General features: G+C 43.9%; 1 protein-coding gene across 5 annotated transcripts in view; it reads right to left on the reverse strand.

The window, feature by feature from the left end:
- The window catches only part of Itsn1 (intersectin 1), a 180,310-nt gene that overhangs the window by 96,110 nt on the left and 56,832 nt on the right, over positions 1-27,368 (reverse strand). For 3 of the 5 annotated variants that reach the window (XM_013352716.1, XM_013352702.1, XM_026786610.1), the window contains exons 3-9: positions 26,535-26,630; positions 25,301-25,364; positions 16,210-16,370; positions 9,726-9,905; positions 8,271-8,367; positions 5,329-5,429; positions 1,163-1,226 (exon numbers count right to left, since the gene is read on the reverse strand). In XM_013352716.1, the coding sequence (XP_013208170.1) occupies positions 1,163-1,226; positions 5,329-5,429; positions 8,271-8,367; positions 9,726-9,905; positions 16,210-16,370; positions 25,301-25,364; positions 26,535-26,630 (763 nt within the window). The remainder of the gene's footprint in view (positions 1-1,162; positions 1,227-5,328; positions 5,430-8,270; positions 8,368-9,725; positions 9,906-16,209; positions 16,371-25,300; positions 25,365-26,534; positions 26,631-27,368) is intronic. The other 2 variants (XM_013352721.2, XM_005345191.3) reach the window with 1 other exon arrangement.

Genomic DNA, 27,368 nt, shown 5'->3' on the forward strand with positions numbered 1-27,368 from the left:
GAAGGAAAGGAAAGAGAAAAGAGCAGCTGGGCAACGCTCATCAAGCGCTATTAAAGGTCATTATGCACTAACAGGAACAACCTGCAGCTCTCAAAGACAGGACACGGTAACATCTCTAATGTAGTCCTACCCCAAAGAGCAAAAATCAAAGTAGAACCAGATAAGGTCTATACCCAGGACTGAGCAGTCTCTCAAGAGGCACATGCTAACATCTGGAGACATCTGGGCTCTCAGAACTGAGGCCAGAGATGTTACAATGCACGGGGAAGCCCCAAACGAAGAAATGATGCCCCCAAAAGCCACAGTGCTAAAACTGAAAAGCCTTGTTCTAGATGTAATTATCATTTCACAGGAAATACAGAAACAAATTAAGTACCACCAGAGGAACACAGCCAAGTCAAGCCATTAGGGAACTATTCAATAAACTACCTCATTTGTTTTGGGGAGACTTGGGGAGCAAACAGAGAACAAGAAAGGGTAATGTAGAAATTAGAGGTATATATATCAATTAATGAGCTGGAAAGATGGCTCAGTGGTTAAGAAAGCTTGCAGCTCTTGCAGAGGATCTAGGTTTGGTTCCCAGCACCACAGAGTGGAGCTCCCAACCATCTCTAACTCTGCCCTCCAAGGGCACCGGGCACACACATGGTATAGAGACATATGTGTAGGCAAAACACACAAATACATAAAATAAAATAATCTTTAAAAGAAATTTAAATTGATCAATGAAATATTACATAGGTTTGTTTCACTCCATTGCATAAATAAAACTATACAAAGCACTAGCTGATGGAAGGCATTTGAGGATTAGCTCATTAATTTGATATAAATGACTACTAGGTTAGGCAAACTATTGGCATTGTGGTTAAAGTTAAAGAAATAAATTTAAATATTTAAGGCAAGACAGTGAGAGACTTGGCTTAAAGTCATGGGGGAAAAGAAACCTGGCCTTGGGTTAGGAGTTGTTAGGCTGTCTTGAGTTCTTAGAGCTCACTGTGCTAATATCCCTGTCCTTGTAGTAAGAACAGCAATTTTCGCAGCTTACTAAAAACTACACATACTCCATCCTCTCTAAATAAGGATGTGAACCAGAATCCCGAGGAAAAAAACACCCTAAGTAAGTTTCTACTTTATACAAACCAAGGAACTTGTACTTCCTTACCATATTGAAGCCAGCTGAGCCTGGGGTAAACTTGATTGCATAAGAATAGTTCTTGCCTGGGGACCTAAGCAGAAACCAGAGAAAACACATAAGGATGAATCACCAAACAGTCCCTGCACACGAAGGCCAGAGGCTGCACACGGGTTCTATGTGGTCTCGTGCAATCACCACTGCACCCAGTGTGTGCTTGCTCCAGCGAAAGGGAAGAAACAGAAAACACAGGATGACCAGTGAGGAGCGAGGACGTAAAAGACTGGAGCTTCAAATTTAGCCTGCCCTCTTAGCCAGATCATCCTTTTGCATTGGGATTTTATTTACAAATGGAGACATAAGAACTGTAAACTGACCATCTTCTGCCACAGCTACCACCCACTGGTCTCACCATGATCATCATTACATAAATTAGGGAAAAGACTTAGAGGAAGATGAGGCCTTTACACACATAGCCCTTCTAACGCCATCACTACATACACCTTACCACATACACGCTAAGGATGTGAGTGGTTAAAGGTCCCACAAAAGTTATTAGAATCTCAACTTTTCTTTCAAAATAAGTTTTCTGTTGTTCATATAATGATAAATATCTTCATTTCTAGCACGAAAAAGCTTTCGTTGAGATAAAAACAGCAACTGCAGATTTCAAGCAGTGTCAGGGGAGGCAAATATGTAGTCCCAGGAATACCCATGGACCAAGAAACTGCGACGATTCCTTACCCCTGCACAAACTTCAGATTCCATTATTTACTTCCGAAAGTCTCCTATTGTGAAACACAGAAGCGGTGTGTTCTTGCACAGCCAGGAGCAGACACCATGAGTTCTAGCACAATGACTTCCCAAAATGAAGGGAAAAGTACGAATAGGCAAGCGGCTGCAGGCTCTTTACTGGCTTGGTCTATCCTCTGCTGAGGGAAGCAGCTCCTCACTCAGGGACTTGCTCATTTCCAGGGACCCATGAGCACATCCATGACCCACTGGAAAGAGCCCTAACAATGAGCTTAGCACCCATGTGATGTACAGGTGACAGTTACCATGTCTATTACTGCCAATGTTTTAGCTTTTATTTACATATAACATATTGGCAAAAAAGTATACATTAATGCACACGTGTAAACACATACAATGCATACATTTTCTTAGAATTCATTTTCTTTTTACTTACTGGGGGGAGGGGTTCAAGACAGGGTCTCTCTGTGTAACCCTGGCTGTCCTGGAACTCATTCTGTAGTTTAGGCTGGCCTTGCTCACAGAGACCTGCCTGCCTCTGCCTCTGCCTCCAAGGCCTCAGCTCTACAAAGGAGTGCAGTCCCTTTCTCTTTGAAAAGCATGGTATAACATACACATCAAATCACGTGAGAAGAAAGGGGCATGCGTTAGGGAGCTGCATCACCAGGATACTCACGGGTAAGTAAGGTCCATTCTAGATGGACTAGCTAGCGTCCCAGCACACTTTAGAATTTGAAACCAGAATTAGAAAATCAGAATTTGATGACATCTTTAACGACTGCACAAGGGTCTTGCTTGAAGATGAAATTTATACCTGAAAGGCTTGCCATGAAACTAAAGCAGAGTGCGGCTGGGAATCACACTAACCCACGGACATCTGCTGCAGGCTGTGGCATGGGTCAGTTAGGCTGTAGGCTATGTACAACTCTGGGGAGGGTAAAAGTGACGACACACAGGGAGAGAAAATGACGGTACAGGCATCATCTGTAGTGAGTCTTTTTCTGTCCCACCAGCCAGCTCCCAAGTAACGACATGGAGACTTATCATTAATTATGAAAGCTTGGCCTATAGCCTTGGCTTGTTCCTAACTAGTTCTGATAAGTTAACCCATTTGTACTGATCTACATTCTGCCATGTGGCATTACCTCTCTTCCATCTTGCACCTCCTGTTTTCTCTCTGTATCTCCTGGTGTCTCTGCCTCTCTTTTTCACAGAGTCCTCATTGTCCCTGGAAGTTCTACCTAACCTCTTCCTGCCTAGCTATTGGCCATTCAGCTCTTTATTAAACCAATCACAGTGACGCATCTTCACACAGTATCCAGGCATCCCACAGCACAAGCATGACCTAGCTTCTCTATGTCACATCACTGCAACTTTTGTGCTTTAACTGGTATGTAAACCAGGCCATCGCAACCGCAAGGCTGACAACTACTGAACTAGCTAAGAAGCTGTAGGTGAGCAGAGTATGAAATGACTGCTTTCCTGGGCCTCTGTGCTGGGCTCTCTGGGTGTACCTTTTTCTTTCTGCTGAACAGACAGCTGATTTGGGGATTTCAAGTGCTCAGAACTATTTCCACAGTTCTCATCAAGAGGCTGACTTTCTCATGGCTAGCCTGGTCTACAGAGCGAATTCCAGGACAGACAGGAAAACACACAGAGAAACCCTGCCTCAAAAAACAAAACCAGTAACAACAAAAGACGATGACTTTCCTGGCTCATCCAGCTCGCCATCAGCTCCACTTCCACTAATTGTCTGATTTAACCTAGAAACACCCTACAGAGCCCTCAGAAATACACACAGGGGACATAATTTACTGCCATTTTAAAACACACTACAGTACTTTTCATTTCTTATTTTGTAATGACTGCACAATGGTCTGGCTCATGGATAAAATTTACACCTTAAATACTTGCTGAGCAAACTAGAATACTCCAAATCTTACTTTTTGTCCCATATATTAAAGGTTCTAAATTCAAGTGTCTAAATCATTTCATCAAGATATAAGTTCTACTTTTATCATTCATAAAAAATTTTCCCAACATGAAAGAATTTCTAACCAATTCACAACAAAATTATGAATTAGCTTACAACAAATACCAACAATTTCTAAAGAAACTGAGTGTGTCTGGAGTGCTGTGTCAAACACACCTGATCAAAATGATACTGTGGAGTATTTCCTCAGTGTCTGCACAGGCTAGTGTGGGTCTTCTGGCTGGTTTGTTTGTTTTTGCTTTGCGTTGTTTTTTGAAGCAAACATATCACAGAAGTTCTCTTGCCTCTGCCTCTCACGTACTGGGATTAAAGGTGTGTGCCACCACTGCCTGGAAAGTGGGGTTTTGAAAAGCACTACCTAAAAATACTGAGAGCTGCTGCTTTGGAAAAAGTGTGGAATGTGGAATGACACGTGTTTACTTTTTGCCCCTTGAGGTGAATGAGGTGACTGCTGAGGTCTACCATGGAGACAGGGCTCAAGAACAGAGCAGAATGAAGGCCTTCTCCAGTCTTCCCTTTACACAATTCCTCATCTGGACATAAAGTATAACCATAAGCAATAGCAAAGCAATGTGTAAAGAACCAGAACTTTAAAGAGTTCTGTCTTACGATCGAGCCGAGAACCCGCACAGGATGAGCTGCACCCCCAACACTAGCTTGCCGTCTGTGTAAAGAAGCTGTGTATGGTAAGGACAGTAACTTCTCACTCATACCAAGAGCTGAACAACACCTTTCTGATCACCCTCGTGCCAAAGCCTACCACAGCCGTGTCTTAGTAAAATGCCAGAGGGACAGGTGTGCCCACGTGCTCAGAACTGCTTGAGTTCTGGGTAAGGGTTTGCCCAGTCAACTCACGCGCGACCCTTCCACATTCGCCTTCTAAAGACTGCCTTTCTCTGTGACATCCCAATTGGTGGCTGTTAGTTCTTAAAACGTCACAATAAAGGCTTGGGATGGTGCCTGAAATGCTTCTCTACACTTCTGATCTGGATAACAGAATCAATACGCTTTAGAAAACCCACTGAGATCCTAGAAATTAATCCTTCCCCTTCCATGAGCACAAGCCGATCATGACAGCTCAGAGCCTCTTCATCCCACAGCTCTGCCCTACATCCAGCCTCTGCCTGACCTGAACAGGCAGCTATAAAGGTGCTTGCTCCTCAGAAGCTGAGCGACTTTGCTCACAGCAGGATCTTCACTCATGTCCCACTTCTCTAATGAGTGGTTTTCAACGTGCAAGCAGGTTCCTGTTCTGTGATCCATTTCACCACCAGGCAAGAGGGTGAAGACCAGAGGCGGAGGAGAACAGGGTAAGCATGGACAGAGGCATCGGTAAAGAGACAATGGAAACCCTACTCAGAAATAAGGAAAGAGAGGAGACATTTGGAAAGGGCTTTCCATATTTAAATCAGTGACTGCATTTTGACAATGAATGTAGGTTTGTAAATACCTGTTAAGTGTCCACTCATCGTTTTGTCGTGGCTGTTGAATAACTGCCTGTATTTCAGTCTCGATGACTGAGGCACGGCCCATTCTGCTGCTGGAGGGGCACTGTAGGAAGAGGAAGGAGAGAGTGACATAGCGTGAGGCGCAGCTCACCAAGGCTCAAGAACTTGTCTAAGCACCGCAGGTTAGCAAGTGCTCCCTCACAGCACTTGCAGATTGAGTTGGCGTCAATCTGGGCCCTGTAGAGGCAAAGGCCCCAGCACCTGGCCACACTCAGCACTTCCACAAAAGTTACAGATGTCTGTCAAAAGAGGGGAACTGGGGCTGGAGCGATGGCTCAGCAGAAGAGTGCCTGTTTCCAGAGGACCCGGGTTCAGTTCCCAGCATCCATGTCATGGAGCTCACAGCGCTTGTGACCCAGCTCAGGGGCTCCAACACCCCCTTCTGTCTTCTGACACACATGGCATACATACACACTTAGAAAGAAATAACTAAACTAACTGGCTTTTTTAAATATGAAGAAAAACAGATCAAGTGACTATTTCATATTCTACATACAATTTAATAATCTAAATATTCCTGTAATATATGAAAATATACCAGGAACTGAGATATTATATACTATCCAGATTTTCCAAAGGATTCAGGAATTCCTTCTTTAGTTAAAAAGCAATGCTGGCAACTGCCTTTTAAAAATTACACTACAGAGCCGGGCAGTGGTGGCGCACAACCTTTAATCCCAGTACTGGGGAGGCAGAGGCAGGCGGATCTCTGTGAGTTTAAGGCCAGCCTGGTCTATAAGAGCTAGTTCCAGGACAGGAACCAAAAAAAGCTACAGAGAAACCCTGTCTCGAAAATCCAAAAATAAACAAATAAATAAATAAACAAACAAACAAATAAATAAATTACACTACAAAATATCTAACTTTCTACAACAAACATGGACTCATTTCTTTTTTGTTTTTAAATTTATTTATTTATTTATTGAGGTGTGCGTACACACGTGTGTATGTGTGAGAGAGAGTGCACACATGCCACGGCGTGTGCAGGAGTTGAACCCAGGTCCTCAGTTTTGGAGGCAAGCACTCTTACCCACTGAGCAATCTTACAGTCCCTAGGCCCACTTCTTAATGAAGGAAACTATTTCCTGCTGGGAGGCTTAAATTCCTAGCAAATGGGAAACCTCCCAGAGAGGAAACAAGATATGTCCAGGGTCCTGGCAAATCAGTGGAGCAGTCATGGACAAAGCTCCACTTTCGTGACTGTAACCCAACACTGGTATCTCCCTGCCAACGTGCTAGCATGCTGGCCTGAGAAGCCCTGCTGACAGTGAGTCTGGGTAAGATGCTCCCGGCAATTCCTTCTGCAGATGTGTGGCCCACACAAGCACTACACCGACACCGTCTGTAAGACCCAGGGTCTGAATGCGATCACTGAACTGCAATGGAGACAGAAGGGTGGCATTGCGTGTGCAGGGCAGGTGACAAGGAAGGCTCCACAGCAATCTCCTTCCCTTCCTACAGAGATTCACACACACCACACCAAGATTTTAACCACACACTGAAGCTTTTATTTACTAACAAGTGTGGTGTTCATAGACTAACGTACTAGCAAAGGTCTCAAGAGTCAACTACCCACACTTGAGAAGTGACAAATCCGCCTTCTTGAATTCCTCTAAGTCTCTTAATGGAAACACTTACCACCGGGGGTTCTGCTGTGAGTACTTCTGCAACACGTCTCTCATTCTGTCTAACAGTTTGCTGATTCCAGCTCCTGCCTATTTATTAAAGGGAACTATCTTGCTCCTGCACTGCAAAGATAAAGGGTGCTGCACACAGACGCTCGCCCAGATTATACTTATCAGCTTTCTACTACATTCCTGAGAGTTTAAGCAAACTAACAATTTAAGAAGCATGTTACGTAAAAGGTAGCTCCATCACAAAAAGTTACAACTTCACATCATGGAAAACCAACCATCAAAAAGCACTCGTATTTGCTGACCATCAGTAAGAGGCATCCAAATGGTATAAAGCAATTTTAAGGCAGAATTTAAAACCATGTAAGAAAAGTTAAAACACCAACATCAGTCTGAGAAAGAGAGGAAATTTAATATGAATACGAGGTTAAATCTCAGCCATAGGAAAAAAAGAGGTTGTAAAAGAAACATATACAAAATAATATGAAACTATGATTGGCCACATATAAGCAAAGAAATTGTACAGTCTCTCAAAACTCAGCCACATATATAATTATTATGAACACTAGTATAAATTACTCATTTTATTAAAATTGGTGTTTACTACTGCTCTACTACTAAGCCAGACAGATTATGACAGTATTAAAAGCAAGCTCAACTTTAGTTCAAATTTCATAAAAAATTAATAAACTTTTAAATGATTAATACAAAATCATTGATTGGCTCTAGCTCCCCAGAGTCTGTTTCTTTGCTGGTGCTGGTGGTGAGCACTGCTCCTTGGATGTGCTAGGTAAGCTCTCTCTCTACCACAAAACAGCACATCCAACCTGTACTACTGCATTTTTGTTGAAAAAAAAAATTAGGAAAATGGCATGTTCTTGATTTTTCATCTCAGTAGTAAACAAATTGTGAATTCTAATAAAGACACTATTAGCATTGTAATTAAACAAGGAAGAGACATTCAGTGGTTTAAAGCACTTGCTGCTCTGGTAAAGGATGAAGATTCAATTTCCAGCACCCATGATGGTTCACAGCCCTATGCAACTTCAGTTCCAGAGAATCCAATACTCTCGACTAACCTCTGTAGGCACCAGGCATGTGGTGCACATACATACATACATGTACATACATGCAGGCAAGACATCAAACCCATAAAGTAAATATTAAAAAAAATAACATGAACAAAATTTGTTTAAAGGGAATTAAATAGTGCCTTAACTAACTTTTCCATTAAAAACAAGCACTCTTACCTGGCTACATCGAATGATTGTGCCTTCTGTAATTTAGTGTTTAACTGAGACCCTGGACCAGATCTGCTGAAGGAAGAACTCTTTGGCAATGTGGCTGCTGTAAATATTATAAATAAAATATGTAATAAAATACTGAATATTTAAGTCTATAAAATAAGAAATTTTTCTTATTTAAAACATCTAAAGCAATGACAATCCTCCTCTTTCTCCAGCGTAGAGCCACAGCCCTTTACTCTGTCTCCTGCCTAGATGCACTTGTCCTAGAGAACCCCAGACCGAGCTGTAATGCTGACATCCATAGAATTCTGCTCTCTATTGAACATTTAGTATCACATTTTGTAGGTACTGTTCCAAGTCATTGAAGTAACAACTTAAATATATAAGATGGCACTTTCTTACCATCAAGGGAGTTAAATTATTAGTTGCAGATATAACAGCCAAGAAGTCCCAGGCTACCCAGTCTTGCCCAGAGAACTGTGGGAGGGGCAGATTTGTGTGTGATTCTCATTTGATCTGATGAGACCCTAACAAGCCCCCCACCCTTCAGTCTTGTCTAGTGTCTTGGAAAACTTGACAGAGCACAAAAGCAAACAAGAGAGAACATGCGGATTCACAATCCCACTGCAGCAGCCACCACGCGAAGGCTGCACAGGACTAAAGCTAACAGAGGCTCAGTAGACACTACTCTCATCTTCATAAGTGCAGGTCGCCTCAGGGGCAGCAACAGCAACACAAAAATAAAGTCAAAACATATGCTGCTTACACTACTGAATTTCCTCAGATATCCCAAACAGCTTTTTATAAGATTCCCAAATTGCTATAAATTCATTATGATTTGTTAGGCCAAGGCTATCTATATCTACACTTCATGCTTTCTTTTAATTATAGGAAAAGACTTTGAATAACGTGTCAAAGTGAAATTAAACCAAGAACAAAAATAATTACATCCTTTCCTCCAGTTAAGTGTTTAACATTGTGATCTTAATATACTTGGCCATTTAATTGACTTTTCTCCCCATTCTGCCCTGTCCATTCTGCTTGTTCAAAACTCACAATGCTCACTTTTTCTCACCATGGAATTCTAGTCAAAGGATGGGCTTGTGTATTAGCCGCCCACAGCAGTTAAAGAACAGAAGTAACCGATACATGAAAACACAAAATGTTTAGACACTGCTCAGACTCTATTGTCCATGAAAGGAAATCATGCACTTGGCTTTCACTGTTGGGCTCCTCTTTGTCTACAGAAGTACCCAAGTTCTGCAATGACTTTCCCTTCTTCTGCTCTTAGCATGTGCCATGTCATATACTGGGAGGAATGAGAATCAAATAGAAGAATTACAATCCCTTTCTCTGTAATGAAGTATCATTTAGACATAACTAGGGAGTAACGAGATATCTAACAAGAAAGAGCAGCAAAATGTAAGTGGTGGCAACAGGTCTACTGGAGGCACGTACCGGGATGAGCAAATGCAGGCAGAGGCTGGATGACGGGAGGTGTCCCGTTGGCCAGGGGAGGCACTGCTGCTGGAGGAACAGAAGATACTAAGGGTGGAGACATTCCAACAACGGGGATGGAGCCCATTGGCACCGGAGCAACAGCTGTAAGTGGCGGCATGCTACCAATTCCTCCCATACCTAGAAGAAAAAAGTCCACGCGAAACTCAGTCACGTGGTACCACTCAGCAACATTTAACCTAGTACTACTGGGGGAAGGAATCCTGGTCGCAGATGCAATATATCCCTACATAGAACAGTTCCAGGGTTGAGAGGACAGCTCGCGGTACAGTGCCTGCTTGGCTAACACACACCCCCTCAGGTTAAACTGCTGGAGAATACAAACATTTATGTTAAGAACCACAGGGCCCTTGGATTCTCTTGGTCGTGTGGCCCAGTCTCGACAGTTCCTCTATGACCCACAATTTCTTTTGGGGAACAACACCGAAAGGACAATATGCTCAGCTTGTAGACGATTTATCAGAACGAGGATCGATAAGAAAAGCATTAGGGTCAGAGGTGTAGCTAAGTTGGTATTCTAGTATACAGGAGGTCTGGGTTCTACCCCAGCACCCCGTGAGCCGTGTGTGGAGGCACATCCTTGTACTCCCAGAACTCCAGAGACCTGGAACCTCTGGTACAAGAGAGTTGTGAATTCAAGGTCACCCTCAGCTACACAGAGTTTGAGGCTAGCCTGGACTACAGAAGATTGTGTTTAAAACAAACAGTAATGGCAGTAGATTTAAAGGCAACAAACACTGTATAGACTTCGGGTCTAATTCACTTTTGTATGATGTTTTTATTTATTTGCAAGTTCTTATAAAATAATAAAATTTGCCAAAAAATTTAGAAAGAACAAAATAAAGGTACCAAAAATAAAGGGGAATAAAAAATCTACCATTTTGCCTGCATCTCCAATATATACTGTGCACTTAAAAGTAACCAGTTAATGAGAAGTACCTCCTTATAAGTATGTTCTGACCAATAAAAGAAGACTATTGGAACTAAAACGCATGCTCTTACCTATTTGTCCCCACTTTAACAGCTCCATGACTTTCCTAAGGTAAGATATTCTTGTAAAGTCAGTCAAGAGCTCATGCCTATAATCCTAGCACTTGGCAGAGGCAGGAAGATCAGGGGTTCAAGTCCAGCCTGAGCACACGAGACACTGCTTTACAAATACATTAACTAAGTGTCTATATTACTAAGCTCGGTACTGAAGCTCAAAGGTCCTCCTCTGGGCAATGCAGTCTCTCCAGGTTGGCTCTGTCTCTGCTCCACTGTTCTCTGACAGCTTCCTAACTGACCATTATCAAAGAACACACCTTCTAACTTCATCATGGATAGTTCATACTTCAGGTCTAGAATCAGATATTTTCTTCTTCCCAAGAAATTCTGGTTTCCTATAGCAAAAGAATGTTATGTCCATGATCTGGGGATGCCATGGTTGCTGGGACCAATCATTGTTTTAAGACCTTTCCAGAGGAGAGACGAAAGACAAAGGTAAGTAGGTGGATGAACAGACAAAAGAACAGACGAAGACTGGAATACTCCCAGAGACCTTACAAGTGGGCCAAGGTTTGTCTCTGCTCCTTTGAAAATCCCTTTTTCAGGACATTAAAAATCTTTGGTTCATTCTTTCCCTGAGAATCCTAAATATGTCACTCAGTTTTCTTTTGCAACAATGCACTGCTGTCAATGTCTGAAACTAATCTATTTTCCCACGTGGTTTCCTTTTCTGCATGTTCAAAATAGTAGAATTTACCTTAGGGTTAGTCCTTTCAGGTTAGTACTACCAGACACACCCTTTCAAATCTAGTTCAAGATAATGGTCCTGAATTCATTTTACATTTGCTTTGTTCCCTGGTGGGAGATTCTGCATGAATTCCTACCCAACTTTTTAAAAACACAGTAGCTGTCAATTCTTTTTTATATCTACTGCTTCATTGTCTTCTAATTTTAAAATAGGTTTTTATTCTCTTTAGAATAGTATCTCTGGGGGCTGGAGAGATAGCTCAGCGGTTAAGAGCACTGACTGCTCTTCCAGAGGACCTGGGCTCAATTCGCAGCACCTACATGGCAGCTCACAACTGTCTAAAAATGCAGTTCCACAAGATCTGACACCTTCACACCAATGCACATAAAATAAAGTTAAATAAAAAATAATAAAATAAGCCGGGTGATGGTGGCGCACGCCTTTAATCCCAGCACTTGGGAGGCAGAGGCAGGCGGATCTCTGTGAGTTCGAGACCAGCCTGGTCTACAAGAGCTAGTTCCAGGACAGGCTCCAAAGCTACAGAGAAACCCTGTCTCGAAAAACAAAAAAAACAAAAAAAAATAAAATAAAAAAGAATAGTATCTCTGAAGTTGCCTGCAGCTTCGCCTTTGTTTCTAGAATAAAGGATTGTTGTTCATTCTTTGCTGAATCCCGCCACCTCGCTTCTGGGATGTTCAAATCCATTTAGGTTGGTGTTTCAAGTCCTGTATCAGGTCCACAGCATCCTGTAGTTTGTCTGAACTGGTGGTATCACCATCAGCAGGGTGGAGTAACCTCAGCTGTGCGTGGTTTCCTAATAACTTGGTGTAGGATGATCAGGCTCAAACCTTTCTGTCGCTTATTTGTATTAAGTCCCGCTTTTTGAAATTTCCGGTCTCTGTCCCACGCCCACCCCTTTCTTCTGCACTTCCCTCCCTCGTCTCTTATTCTCCTCATTTACCTGACCTTGGGATAGGCCTGCTCCAGAAAGGGTCGAGGTGAGCTGGGTTGGTTTTTTTTGTTGTTGTTTTGTTTTGTTTGTAGTACAAGAGATTAAACCCAGGACCCCAACACAAGATGAGCCAGTCTGAGTAGGGGGTTGTGGAACCCAGACTGCCCCAGATCTTTCAGGCCTTCTGCAGACCCCTGTGTGGGGTACTCAGGGAGTTCAGACACAGTACTCTGGCTGGATCTAGTTTGTATGAATGCCTGGCAACTACTTTCTTGCTTCTCTTTCTTGACTACAGCAGACAGACGATTTTCTTCCCCTGCCTCCTGTACTGTGACAGACTTACGTGGTTCTATTCTGTGTGGATTCCTTTCTTCAGCTTTTCTTGTATGCTGTGTGGCAAGTGTGAGTATCTGTGTGTTTGCACATGTGTACAGGCAAAAAGTCGACTTTGAGTGTCCTCGAGAATCATCCACTTTCCTGAGGCAGGGTCACTTGCTGCAGCAGGAGCTTGCTTGCCTTGTAGCTTAGCTCCGTTTTCTAACAGTGAACAGGACGTCTGTATCTTCTAAATGGGGCTCTCAGCTGGCAAGAAGCTGGAGCAGGATCAGGAGCTGGATGCCAGCACTGGTGACACAGTATGATCCAGATGAGCCTGGACTACCAACTAAGATCCCTTCTCAAAAAATGTGACACGGTTATTGTCCCTAGGCGATAGGACAGTAATTTTCACACTCTTAATTCTTTTTGCATTTATAAATTAGTATCCATTACTTAAACATGAGGAAAAACTCCTCTCAACCCCCTATATGCAGTGGGGGGTGTGATATGAATCCAACAACTTGGAAAGCATCTTCCAAGTCTCCAAACGTTAAGCTCTTCTTACATCAGAGTTTTCCCAGGCTGGCCTTATATTTGCAATCTTATCTTAGCACCTAGAAGCTGGTAGTATAAGTCTGTGCCACCATTTCCAGCTCATTTATTACTTTAGCCCCAGTGTAGACCTGAGACAGAACACCTGCCTAGGGCGGCAAGACCCAAGCCTGATCCTGAGCCCGACAAGCCAGCAAGGCAAAGCAAGACTACCCTCCTCTCATCAAGTGGTTCATTGTCTGTTGAGACGGGTCCATCTCTGTGCATCTCTCAATGGCCCGGAACTCACCATATAGGCCAGGCTGGCCTTGACCTCACAGCAGTCAAGCTCCCTTCTGGTCCCCATGCAGACACTCACAGGGTGAAGGTCACTGAGCAGCCCACGCATCAAGCTCCATCCACACTTTCCTCCCCTCCTCTTGCCTCATCTCAGGAACAACTGCTCATGCGGTTGCTCACTCACTTCTCCCGGAAAGACTTCCCTGGCTACAGTGAGCACTTCCCGCCACGCTCCTCAGCCTCCATTTGTAGAGCCTTCCCTTTGCCACAGCTCAATGCTGCACCATACCAAGCTTTGGTTCCACATGCCCGCACCACACTTCCCACTAAGACACTGGGCCTCCCTAACACTGGGCTGCATTCCAAACCCACGTACCTCACTTGAAGACTCAATGACAGCCTGTTTTACTCCTCTCCAAAAATAAGCACACAAGGCTAATACGAGCAGGCGAGAACCACCATCCAAATCTAAATCATTCTTCCCATTGAGCTAGGAGTGAACTAGAAATACCAGTAAAGACTGACTGCGTAAACTCGATGGACCTCTGTTCTCGCAACCTTTCTTACGCCCTTAGGGTTCATTTATCTTCCTGGAATCATTTAGGGAAAATGTTTATGTTACGAGAAGCAGGTGAGAAGACCCAGGCTGAGGATGGCAGTGCAAGGTTCCCTCGGTGGCACTGCAAGCCACTAGATAAATGTATGACACTAAGCAGTGAGCCCAGAAGTAAGTCAAATAGAACAGCAGAGAAAGGGAAAACAAATTAAGTAACAGAGAAAGAACTGCACAAAGTTTAGGGGGAAAAGAAATGGGACATCATTGTTCAACAGATCCTTTCTTCACATTGCAGAGTCCAAGACAAAACCAAAATGCCCCAGCTGTTTTAACACATAAGTCCTGAACAAAAGTTAGCAGCAAGCACCTTCAGGGACTCACTGCAAAGCCCACTTGCACGGGCTAGCTAACTGCAGGCTGAGTACTGCAAACACAAATCAAGTGGGTTTGTCTGGGATATCACTATGCTGTTCACTTGCATTCCTCCTTGTCTTTGCTCATGCATAGCTTTGTGCTTCTTCTTATAGACCCTTGTCCTGCTAATCTAAAGATCTCCCCAAGCTCATGCCTTCCTCTTAGAAAAAACAGCTTTGTAGCCAAAGGTCCCCCAAAGAAAGACAATTTACAGTATTATGACTTGAATTTATAATGTCCCTCATAGGCTGTTTTGAATGCTTACTGGTGCTACGTTGAGAGGTTTTTGAACCTTTAGGTGCCAGAAGGCACTATGCAAGTTTCCAAAGGAGGGAAGCCCCAACATTCCTGCCTGACTATAACCCACAGTACAATAGTGGTGAGTGCTGGCATGATCACTAAGGGTGCATTAGTGGCCCACATACGTTGATGGTAACCAACAACTCCCTAGTTGGATTTAAGACCCACTCAACAAAACAGAAATCCTGACTGGTAATGGAAACGTAGCCGACTAACCAAGTCTAGTGAAGTCATGGATCTTGGAAAGGACCTACAACGTCACTGACCAACTCAGCATAATCCCTAACTACATTCTAAATATTTATACTCTACTCTCAGGTGAGTGTAGTCTTCACCCTCATCAAGGAAACTCTCTCGCAACAGAGGGAGACCATTATAGGGGGAAACCATTACAGAAAACTACCACCAATCAAAAGGCAGAGCCTTTTGTGGAGCCTGGTCACAAGAGATCCATCTAATACAGCTCCAGCACCTAGGGCTCAGGGACCATTGCAAAAGAGCGAGCAGAAAGATTCTAAGAGTCAAAGGATCAGGGAGATTGCCATGAAAGTGTTACGGGAAATATCAGTAGCCACACCCATGAAGTCTCACCAACATGACTGCCCAAACACGAGCTGAACCAGGACACTAACAACAGACATACTAAGTGGAAGTCGGGGTTGGGGCAGGAGGCCTCAAATCTACATAAAGAACTACAGCCAACTAAGAAATGCAGAGAAGAAATAGTCTTCTCCAGGGAAGAGTAGACCAATTGGTTATCCAGTGAGTAGTCCTGAAAACATACATACAAGTAACATTACAGACTGAGCAGGTTATATTTACATATTTAGAAACACACACACACTCGCACAGGTGCACACACATGTAACAATTAGTGAGAAAAAGAGACAATGAATCTGAAAGAGAGCAAGGAGAAGTGTATCAGAGGGTGGAAGGAAAGGGAAGGGGAAATGTGATCTCAAAAGAATTTTTAAAACATTAAAAAGAAAAAAAGAAAGATATCACAGTCCAAGAGAACTATTTATGTACAAAGAGCAACAAAGACTCTGAAAATCCAAATGAATGTGAAAAGCAAGAGACAGAGCGCTGGCCCGTTCCTTAAACCCAGGAAGACTGAACCTCTCCCACTGTAACGACCTTTACCCTCAGGGCCGACATGGACAGCATTACTCTTCTGAAAGCTGTCTCTCTTTTTCTTTTTTCTTTTTTAAAGATAAAACTACACAAGAATTTCATTATTTCTGAGGGGAGAAAAGGGAAAATATCCACTTTTAAGAGATACAAAAAGATATAGGAACCAACTAATTTTCAGACTTACCAAATGCTGGTGCACTAGAAATAGCAACTGGCTGCTGCTTCATGACAGGGGGAAGCGCAGAGGGGAGCTGATATCCTTGGAGCTTCAGTTTGATGAGCTTCATGGCTATGGAAAACTCCACTTGATCCATTCTTCCGTCGTTATTCATGTCAGCGAGTGCCCTGCAAACCAGCAGCACAGACTCAAGACAACTGGACTACAAAAGCATCTTTCTCAACACCACTTCGTTGGGCACAGGCAAAGGAAGTGGCTCCTGTGCTCCTACAGAGAATAACAAAGAGTGAGACATCTCTACCAAGCCACGGGGATTTGGGGGTGGAGCAGGGTAGAAAAGCCAGCACATTTTATGTGACTATGTGGTACCTTGTACTCTGTTATTCTTTACCCAGAGACACTGAGGAACTTTCAGCCTGAATTTGATGACTTCTTACATTTTAAGAAAATTCATTTTAATAAAAAATGTTCTAAAATCAGATCAGGGTGGAGGTGACACAAATCTATGACAATTCTACAAACCACCGAATGTGTCATGTGAATGATGTTGTAATTAAATGTTATTAAAATGGGATCTGGAGAAAGTTATTTCCAGAGACGCTAAGTTAAATCCACTTCGTCTGTAGGGCTCTACACCCACGGGAGATGGCATGGCATGTGATCCCGTTCTGGGAAAGTTCTCCAAGTCAACTGCTTTAGAGCCCTGCCCTGCACACTCATTGTTGAAGCTATGCTTGGGTGTGCGCTTACTGTTTCAAAACGATCCTCAAGCATCCACGGCCCAAGCGGGGATTTGTAGTGAGTTTTCAAAGACCACTTTCTCTCATGGAAAAGGAAGCAAAAGGCAGGACATGGCCCAACCTAACTGTGCACACTCATGAGAATATGAAAAACACTTTAGACTTCTTTTACCCACAGATGAAAACATGCAGCGCAACCAAAAGCATGTCCTGCAACAAAACATGCAGCGCAACCAAAAGCATTTTATTGTCCTGCAACAAAAACTAAAGCTCCCTGAAAATAGCACGGCTGTAGAAGCCAGCAGTCATTCTGGAACATACAGATCATGGAGCAGGACTGCAGCTCAGACAGGAGCTCGGGCCCTCTGCAGCTGTGACCCTCACAAACCACAAGTTTCTCTGCTCCTGCGAGCCTGAGCTCCACTTTCCTGGTGCTTCCTGTGCGCTCGGATTTACTGTTCTGCAAACAGCTTGCTCCCAACCTTTCCCAACTTCCTGCTGAATTATACTTCTTTTTCCTGTCAGTTTAAAAGCATTCCCTATACACAGCATATTAACTATTTTACTGCAAAAAGGTGAGTTTTAGTCTATTGATTTTGTGTGGATCTTTACTGTGTAGAAATTATACACTGTAGACACAAAATATTTATTTTATCAGCTTTTAAGTTTTCAGTCTTTAATTTGTTTTGTTACATTTTGTTTGTTTGTTTTCAAGAAAGGTCTCTCTGTGCATCCTTGGCTGGTCTGGAACTCGCTCTATAGACCAGGCTGGCCTCGAACTCGCAGAGAGAGAGATCCGCCTGTCTCTGCCTCCGGAGTGCTGGAATTAAAGGTGTGTACCACCACATTCAAATCTTTAGCCTAACTGTAATTCAGTGTTATTCACGATCACAGCACTCTTCAGGACACATACCACACTTTCAATCAACCCCTGCTCTCCACTCACTGAACTAAAATACAGGCTGTTATGCTCTCAGTGTTCTTATGATTTCCAGATTAGCTTTCCTGAAACAACCCAGGTCTGCTTCTCCTTTTTAAAGAATTGCAGCATCAGCATGAGCACCTTCATAACAGACAGGCTTGTAAAGGAGGAAGGGTCTGGAAGCGCGTATTTGCAGTTCTCTTGCAGGGAGGTGAAAGCAGGCAGCTCAGCCCCTGGGCTTGCTGACCATTGAACCTGAGCCTCACTGGTGAGCCCAGACCCCAGTCAAAGACCATGTCTCGTGAACAAAAACAAAATGCAGAAGCTAAAGAATGGCTCAGCTGCTAAGACTGCTGGATGCTCTTGCAGGACTCGGGTTCACTTCTCAGCACCTACATGGCTGGGAAAAACTGTCTGTAATTCTAGTTCTTGGAGGAAATCTGAAGCCTTCATCTGGCCTGCTCAAGAACTGCACACATGATACATGATGTACTAAATACATGCAGACAAAACAATCATACAGATAAAAACTTTAACAAAAAGAAAAAAGCTCAGGACACAGGTTAACCTATAACTCCAGTTTCAAGGAAACTGATACCCACACATGTCGCATATGCTCACACCAATATATATATACATATATATATATGCACACACATAAATAAGATAAAACACCAAGCCAGGCAGTGATGGCACATGCTGTTAGTCCCAGCACTCAAGAGGCAGAGGCAGACAGATCTCTGTGAGTTTGAGGTCAGTCTGGTCTTACAGAGTGAGTTCCAGGATAACCAAAGCTACACGGAGAAACCCTGTCTTGAAAAAACAAACAAAAAACCCACCAAGGTGGACAGTTCCTAAGGAACAGCACCCAGAGTTTACCTCTGGCTTCCACACAGACGTGTGCACCCATGCACCTATGCACCCATGTGCGTGCACACACACACCCGGGAGATGAAAGATGACAGGCCAGTGAGTCGCTATAGCGTGTTTGCTTCTGTACTAGATATACACAGCAGTTTGCTCAGCAAGGGAAATAATACTTACGTCTTTCAATTTCTTCTATTCCCTTTAATACGACAGACAGTATTTTCTTCCTATATCACACTTTCTTCATGCAACTCATGAAATTTTATTGACAAAAGTATTCTATGGAATTTTATCATTTTCACCAGACTTGTAAGTAGCTTATTTCCCTACATTTCTATTTCTTCAGTGTTTATTTTAAGCATGGAATATTTTAGAGTCAGATGTATTGTCACTGGTCTGTGAAACTCAGGAAACAGGTAGAAGGATTAAGAGATCCAGATTATCTTTGCTACATCAAAAATCCAAAACCAACCTAGGCTATATAAGACCCTGACTCAAACAGACATGAATTCTTAATAGTTATTTATGCTAGATTTAATTATCTTACTAAATGTCTAAGCATATCACTAATACAACAACCTAAGTGGAAAAACAAAGGACACGCCCTTTCTTTTCCCGTATTTCTAGCAGTCTTCAGCACTGGTCGTTTTGACTACTGAATGCATTCGCACTTGTTCTGAGTTTAGAGAAATGGATTTAGTACTTCACTGGTTAGAACTACGATTCTTAGTAGTGACTGTTGCTAAGCAGTCTAACTTACTTTATTTGCTTTTAAGACAGAGTTCTGGGTAGGGCAGGCTAGCCTGCAACTCACCACACAGAGAATGTCCATAAACTCCTGCTCCTTCAGCCCTAAGCACTAGGATTACAGGCTCTGAAATGCCACGGGGCGTGTTTTAGATTCATGAACTAGTCATCGGTATTATCATTGCCTCTTCTATGCTGTTCAGGAGCCCTGCTACTGAGCCATATCCAGTCACTGGAAGAAGGTTCCAGTGTTTTGTTTAGTTTTGCTTTTCAAGTCTCACCCCACATCTGCCCAGCAGATAGTGAGCCTTCCTTTATCTGTTGAAACAAACACCAAGACTGACAGAACTGCACAATTCAGTGAATCTCCCGCCTCTGGTCCTGCTGTCAAACACACATGTGAAAGTCACTTGCTTGGGTTTGCATCTGTGTTCACGCCAGGACCCGGTGGCCACTGAGCTGCTCTGTTCTGCAAAAGTTTTCAGATTTAAAAGATAACAATAAGGTGACAATCCTTCCTTCTTCTGCAAAGCATTTTTAACATGCTCAGCTATTTTAAATGCTTTACTGGGGAGAAAGAGTCGGCTCACAGCAACACGAATACTTTATTTACGTTTAAATAAAGCGTCAAGCAGATGCCCACCTTCTACTCCTCCTGAAAAAAGTTGTTGGCAGAGACTAGAAACATTCAATGTGAGATCCATGGGGTAAGGGAGAAGAGACTTTTTAATTTTTTTTTTTTTTTTTTGGTTTTTCAAGACATGGTTTCTCTGTAGCTTTGAAGCCTGTCCTGGAAATTAGCTCTTGTAAACCAAGCTGGCCTTGAACTCACAGAGATCCTCCTGCCTCTGCCTCCAAAGTGCTGGGATTAAAGGCATGTGCCACCACCGCCCAACTGAGAAGAGACTTTTTAAATAAGAGTTTAATTAGATAATTTAGTGCTTCTAGACCCCTTTCCACTCCCTTGGGTAAGGAGAAAGAAGCCAGTCAGGTGCCTAGCACAGCTGTAACATTTAGCTGAATGCCCAGTCTACAGTTCTCAAAGATATTCACTTAACAACCAAAACTATTAAAAAATCTCCAGTAACAGAGAACCCAGAGGAAGTTCTGGAAATACAGCTACTCGGCAAAGCTCAGCCCTCTACTCCTTCCGTCTTGGCACCCGATACAGCAGAGCCCAGATGCCTTTCTACAGCACTGCCCAAGACCTTTTCATAGTCAACTGTAGCTATTTCTCCAATGAACTCTGCACCAGTTCCTCCCAAAGTCTGTAAATCTGGGTAATATTAACACCAGATCTAGAAAACTTCAGAAGTAAAAACGCATGCTAAACCCAGCAAGTAACTGCTGCAAACCGAGACGGGAATCTGAAATCGGAGCTCAGCCGTGTATCAGAGGGGGGCCATATAACAAGAGGCAGGTGAGGAAGAAGCAGAGGTGCAGACGCCAGTGTGGTGACTGAGTGGTAAATGCTGCCCACAGTCTCCTATAGCTGAAAGTTTGGTCTCCCCCGGCAGCCCTGTCTGGTGGGCCTCGGAGGAGGTGTGTCACTGGGGGTGGGCTTTGAGGGTTCAAAGACTCCTCTGTGGTCTCTCTGCTTCCTGCTTGTGGTCAGGTGTGAGCCCTCAGCTGTGCCTGATGCCATACCTGGTGCTGGCTGCCAGGTTTCCCAATGTGAAGGTGACGGGCTCTTACTGTCAGCACAAAATACACCCTTCCTCCTCTCAGTTGCCTTATCATGGTGTTTTATCACAGAAATAGAACTACCAAGTAACTATCACACCAATGGTATACTTTTCTTATTTTCTTCTACAAACAAATCATACACCACTCTGACACACGGCTGGGAAAATTCCTATAACTCCACATGGAAGGAAACCACATAATCATTTACTTAGAGCTAGCAACTGCATGCTTATGAATTGACTCTGAAGGTACATTGCCAACGACATAAAAACACACAGCTAAGAGCTACTCATCACAGAATTACCTGTAATCACTACATTATCAGTAATCACAATGCACAGGAAATGACCTGCCTGAGGGAACATGGGACACGGGATAGAAGCACTACCGCACGCCTGACACCCTGAGCTGTGGAAATGAGAAGGAGATGAGAAGACGGAGCGATATCGTGTTCCCAGAAACTACACATAAGCACATCTATGTTCTGTGCCTGCTTTTTACCATGACAATAACCAACCATAACAAGGAACGGCGATGTCAGAGGGTCAGCGGGGAGACGGAATGAAGAGCAGACCGCGAGGACTTCCCAGTATGCCCTGTGTACACTGCTGCTTACAGACCTTGTTAATGAGACCTGCAGAGGTCTTCAGGAGGTCGCTGCTTCACACAGACGTGTCATCTGCCATTTGGTGCCCATTAAGGCCAAGCAATAAGGAAAATTAAAGCTGTTTGGTCATTCGTTCAATAAAAACATTAAGTATGGGCGCACCTGCAATGGCGTGAGCGCTAGGAACTAAAGACAGACCAGGTCTCTGCCTTTTCGTTTAAAACAGGTCAGATATGGCTACGACCAGACAGAAGGGCTGGGTTTGTGGTTCAGGGCAAAGCCCTTTCTTCAGCATGCTCAAGGCCCTAGGATGGAGACTCACCACTGAGAAGTGGAGCTGGGACTGGGAGAGGGGACAAAGTCATCAAAGAGCATCTCTCTGCAGGGTGACAAGACAGTGAGCAGTTATGTGAGTTCTACAACTCCAAAAAGGAGAAACACCATTACAGTGGTCCCGAGAAGAGGAGAGACCTGCCCTGTGAGGAACACAGGGGTCAGCTTCTGGAGCAGATGCTGTGGGAGAGAGGGAGGGGAGGTAAGAGCTGGGAGGAGACAGCAAGAGCTGGACCACACTGCAGATGCTGTGGGAGAAAGGAAGGGGAGGTAAGAGCTGGGAGGAGGGGAAACAGCAAGAGCAGGACCATACTGGGCTTGAGCATTCAATGGCGGCTTTGGGCTTTGGAGAGTTTTAATTAACTGATTATACTGTGTATGAGTATTTGCCTGCATGTATGTATGTATGTATGTGTGTGCGCCATGTACATGGCTGTTGCCCTCAGAGGTCAGAAGAGGGCACTGGATTCCCTGGAACTAGAATAACAAACAGTTGTGAGTTACCCTGTGTATGCTGGGAATTGAACCCAGGTCCTCTGGAAGAGCAGCAAGTGCTCTTAACTATGGAGCCTTCTCTCCAGCCCCTTAATGGAGAGTTTTAAATGTCTGTTTCTAGAGGCACAGGGGTTCATTTTTAAAGCTGATCTCATGCAGCCCAGGTTGGCCTTAAACTCTGGCTCCTCCTGTTTTTCTAGCTTCAAAGTGCTTTGAATATAAGCAGGCACCATCATGCTCAGTGTGGTTTCACTTTTTAAAAATAGATGTATTTTGTGCATGTGTGAACATGAGCACCAGCATCTTTGGAGGCCACAGGGCTCAGATCCCTTGGAGCCAGAATTACAGGCAGTTGTGAGCAGTCCAGTGTTGGTGCTAGGAACTGAACTCAGTCCCTCTGCAGCAGCTCTGGAAAGCAGTTGGAAATTTCACGAAATGAGACCTGCTAAGAAGCTGAGCTAAGAGAAGCAAGCTGCCTTTGAGCCCGGCTCCAATACCCATTTACTCAGTAACTCACAGTGGTACTTAACTCTTCAAGTCAAACTGTCATGAATGACAGCCTTCCCATTCTTACACTCATGTGTTTCCCTGGATGGACTCTGATCTGAGGAGAAAGAGAGTTCTGCATCTGGCCTGCCTCCTGTCTCCCGGTGGTGCTGGCTGTAGGGCTAATGAGCAGACTATCTCAAAAGCCGCTGCGGTGTTGTGTAGACAGTGTATTCCAGTTAACTAGTTCCTGGACCCTTGAACTATGACCTACTCAGTCTTGGGAACTGCATGTCTCCACAGTAGGATTTCCAGGGAAGACTGATGAGGAAAGCTGGATTCTCTGAAGGAGTTAGGTTAGAGTATGTAACGCCAGATTACAACAATAGCCAACAATGACATAGCTCCTAGAAATCGCCCTCCCAGGAAGGAACGGGAAGGAAACTGGCAGATACCGTTTTTGGCAACTAAAATATTTAAAATTATTCCCATCTCACCCTGGTGTTAAGAAGAAGAGGGCAGAGAGGACAGACAGAGCCCTGTAATCTTTGCTACTTAGGAGGCTAAGGAAGGAAGACTAAAATTCAAGGCTACTGCAGGCAACTTAAGGAAGGCTCTGCATGAAAATAAGGCAGTTTGTTTATTTATTTATTTAGGTCTTTCAAGACAGGGTTTTTCTGTGTGTGGCCCTAGCTGTCCTGAAACAAACTCTGTAGACCAGATTGGCCTCAAATTCATAGAGATCCACCTGCCTCTGCCTCTGGAATGCTGGTATTAAAGGCATGTACCACCACTGCCCGGCCAAAATAAAATTTTAAAAGGTGGGCACACAGGGGCACAATCCAACATGGGCACTTGGGCCGCACGCCTCCAAGGGGCTGGGTTCAATCCCCAGTAACAAAGTTTTTGGTATTTTCTTTGTTTTCGTCCCTGAGACGGGATTCCATACTATAGCTCACACTGGCCTCTGCATGAGTCCTCAAGTGTCAGATCTACAGCCCTGGGCTAGCGTGCCTGGTGGGAAGATGCTCCACAAATGAAACTTCAGTCTTTGGTCGTATCATCAAACAAGCACAAGTCAGTGCAGGAGCCCTGGAAAGCAGGTTCTAGAGACAGCCTTAGTGGAGGGAACCCAAAAGAAGCCTGTGAGGGTCCAAACAGATGGCACACAAGTGCATCTCAATTCCGTCACCCAAGCGAGTGGACACAGCTCCTGTGCCCGCTGGCCGTGACTTCCTGCACATGCACTCCTGTCTCTCGGAGCCTTTACTTCTCTAGCTCAAATGGACAGTTAGAACTGGAGTAGTGTCATGGAAGCAAGCTCACTAGTGGAAAGAAGGAAAGAGACAAAAAGATGGCAGACAACCAAAGGCAGCACAGGACTCTGGCATTATTGCCTTTCCATCTGGAGATACCTGATACAGCAGTGTGTATGTTATATGACCCAGTAAATAGCTGAGAAGTAGAGCAGAGTGGAAGACCCAGTCTCTGATGTAAGACCTACCTTTCTGAGTTTTCTTCCGACGGCCTATGATATGATGCGTCAAGCCACACATTAAATCCATCATGTGTAGTTTTTCTGCTAATCCACTCAAGTTTATAAAAGAAAATACAAACATGCTAATTATCCAGATTAAAAACCAAGATCAAAAATGGCAAATAAATGTGCCCAATAGCAGAGACAGAAAGTGCTACACCCAAGACTACAAACTCCTTATAACTATCAAGTGCTCTCCGTAACACCAACACACTCAGAGCATGGAGTTACAGTCCTGGTAAGAGCCAGCACTGCCCCCAGAGCGGGGACCCTGGAGCCCAAAACTGTACCTGACAGCCTGCTCTACTCAGGCTCTTCAGCAGAAATCAACACTTGCTTTGCACTGTATGAAGCACCAGTTCTTCTACTGCTACTAATTCTCGGAGTGCAAGGAAAAGAATTCCATAGGAGGGAAGATGGGGAGCACACGATTGAGTGTGAGTGACATGCACAGAGCCAACACCAATGTGGGAAACTACCCAAGTCTGGATGTCCCAGTTACAACTGAATGTCTGTGCACAGTACACCTCTCAAAAGGAGTCTCTGAGAAGTGACAGGATAGTCCAGGCTAGACCTGCACGCTCTTTCTACATAAGAAATTGTATTTCCAAACAAATACAGAAAGACAGTGTTTTATTTTATATTTTATATTCTGCTCATACAAAATTTCAGCTTACCATATTTGCGCTAAGACAGGCTGAGGTAACCCAGATTGAAAAAAAAAGTTCCTTGCTTGATCACCTGTAAAAAAAGTGGGAAAGGTTTCAGGAAAAACAGAGGAGCAACAGCTGACAGAAATCCTCTTAGAGCAACATTCTAAAATTATTGAGGAGACTGGTTATCCTATGAACACAAATGACCCCTCGGGAAAGGTCCGAGGTCTCTAATAATTAATCCATAACAAACACCTGACTCAGTACTTGAAAAGACCTGGGTATTTGCTGGGCAAGACCATCCACTTGAGGCTGTGGTTAAACAAGATGAGCTACCCAGACCGCCCCCAGGCTGATGAAACTGAGAGTCCAGGAGAGCAGAGTGGGGGCTGGTGAAGTCTGAGGCCAGCAGCAAAACCTCAGTCCTGACCTGCACCGGTGAGCTATATGAACCTTTCTGTGTTAGCACCTGACAATAAGCGAACAGCATATAACAAGGCACACACAAAGGACTCCTTAGTTAACAACACTATGAAAGGATTTTACTCCCGATGTTGACACTGTTGATTCTAACAGAACAGACAACAACAAAAAAAAGAATCCTGCTGATCAGTCAATTGGAGATCTATCATAAAACAAATACAAAACACTTCCTAGGAAACCAGATTCCCACTTCCTGCAGGGAACTGCTGAATGCTGACCAAAGAGCCAAGGTCACAGACAGGCAGGGAAAGGACTTTGAGACAGCAATAAAACCCTTAGAAAGTGTTTGATGTCTGCTGTTTTCCCAGGCCAGTCAGGATTAGAACTGCAGCTTCAGGGCACAGACTGGATCCTATTTAAAGAATGCAGTTCTCTGCTAAGGCAAGTCCCATCAGAATGTCCCTGCAGGCAGCCTGACAATCATGAAGAACTGTAAAAGGTCTGAAGGTGTTACAAAAGAAACAGTTAAAAAATATAGGCTCCAGGGCCTGAAGGCACTGTGGGTAAAAGTTTACCCTGAGACCTGCGCTCCTGAGCTGGACTGCTGAAAACCACGGCAGACAGGAGGAGAGAGCTGACTCCACAAGGCTATCCTCTGACCTCCTCCACACACCTATGATGGCCCCAAACACACATACTGACGGAAACAACAGAAATACAGGTACAAGATGGGGGAAAAATGGATTAAATGCCCACTGGTCATGTGTGCCCACTTTCACTCTGCGTAACAGATTTCCTACTGCTCAGGGAGAAAGCATAGGTGCTGGCTACACACCAGTGATGAATCCGGATATCGGCTTCAGACTATGGAACTGTTGATCATGCTTGGCTCTTTCCTCCACAGTTATGGCCCAGATGTCCAGGCTACCTGCTGGACAAAAAGACAAGAAGACAATTACTCAACAAGGAAAGTAAGATGTTCAAACACATGATGTCCAAAATTCTGTCGGTATGCTATAAGTGGTGTAATAAACCACTGTCCATGGAGGACATGTGTTTAAAGTCTAAAATTAAGAAGAAAGCAATTTTAAAAATAGCACAAATACTTTCTAGAAGCTTGTCCTATAACTCTACATTTAGGTTTATAGGAAGACATAATAAATTCACATTTTATTTACATAAAACTAAGAAGCCAGACAGTGGTGGCACACACATTTAATCCCAGCACTTGGGAGGCAGAGGCAGGAGGATCTTTGTGAGTTTGAGACCAGCCTGGTCTACAAGAGCTAGTTCCAGGACAGGCTCCAAAGTTACAAGGAAACCCTGCTTCGACAAACCAAAAACAAACAAACAATAAAACTAAGAAACAGACTAAGGTACCTGAGGCCTATAAAACTCTACCTTCAGGTGCCTAAAATGTCACCAGTAAAAATTATGAAAATTCAAGATGAGTATTAAATAAAAGTAGTGGTGGTGGTAACGGCAGGTAGTATTGGTGGTGAAGGTGATGGTGGCACTATGAGTAGCGTTGGTGATCAGATTATAGTAGTGCTGGTGGTGGTGGTGATGGTGGAGGAGGTGGTGGTGGTGGAGGAGGAGGTGGAAGTGATGGTGGTGATGGTGGAGGAGGTGGAGGTGATGGTGGAGGAGGTGGTGGTGATGGTGGTGA

Source organism: Microtus ochrogaster, chromosome 2 (assembly GCF_000317375.1).
Source record: "Microtus ochrogaster isolate Prairie Vole_2 chromosome 2, MicOch1.0, whole genome shotgun sequence".
NCBI classification, from domain to species: domain Eukaryota; kingdom Metazoa; phylum Chordata; class Mammalia; order Rodentia; family Cricetidae; genus Microtus; species Microtus ochrogaster.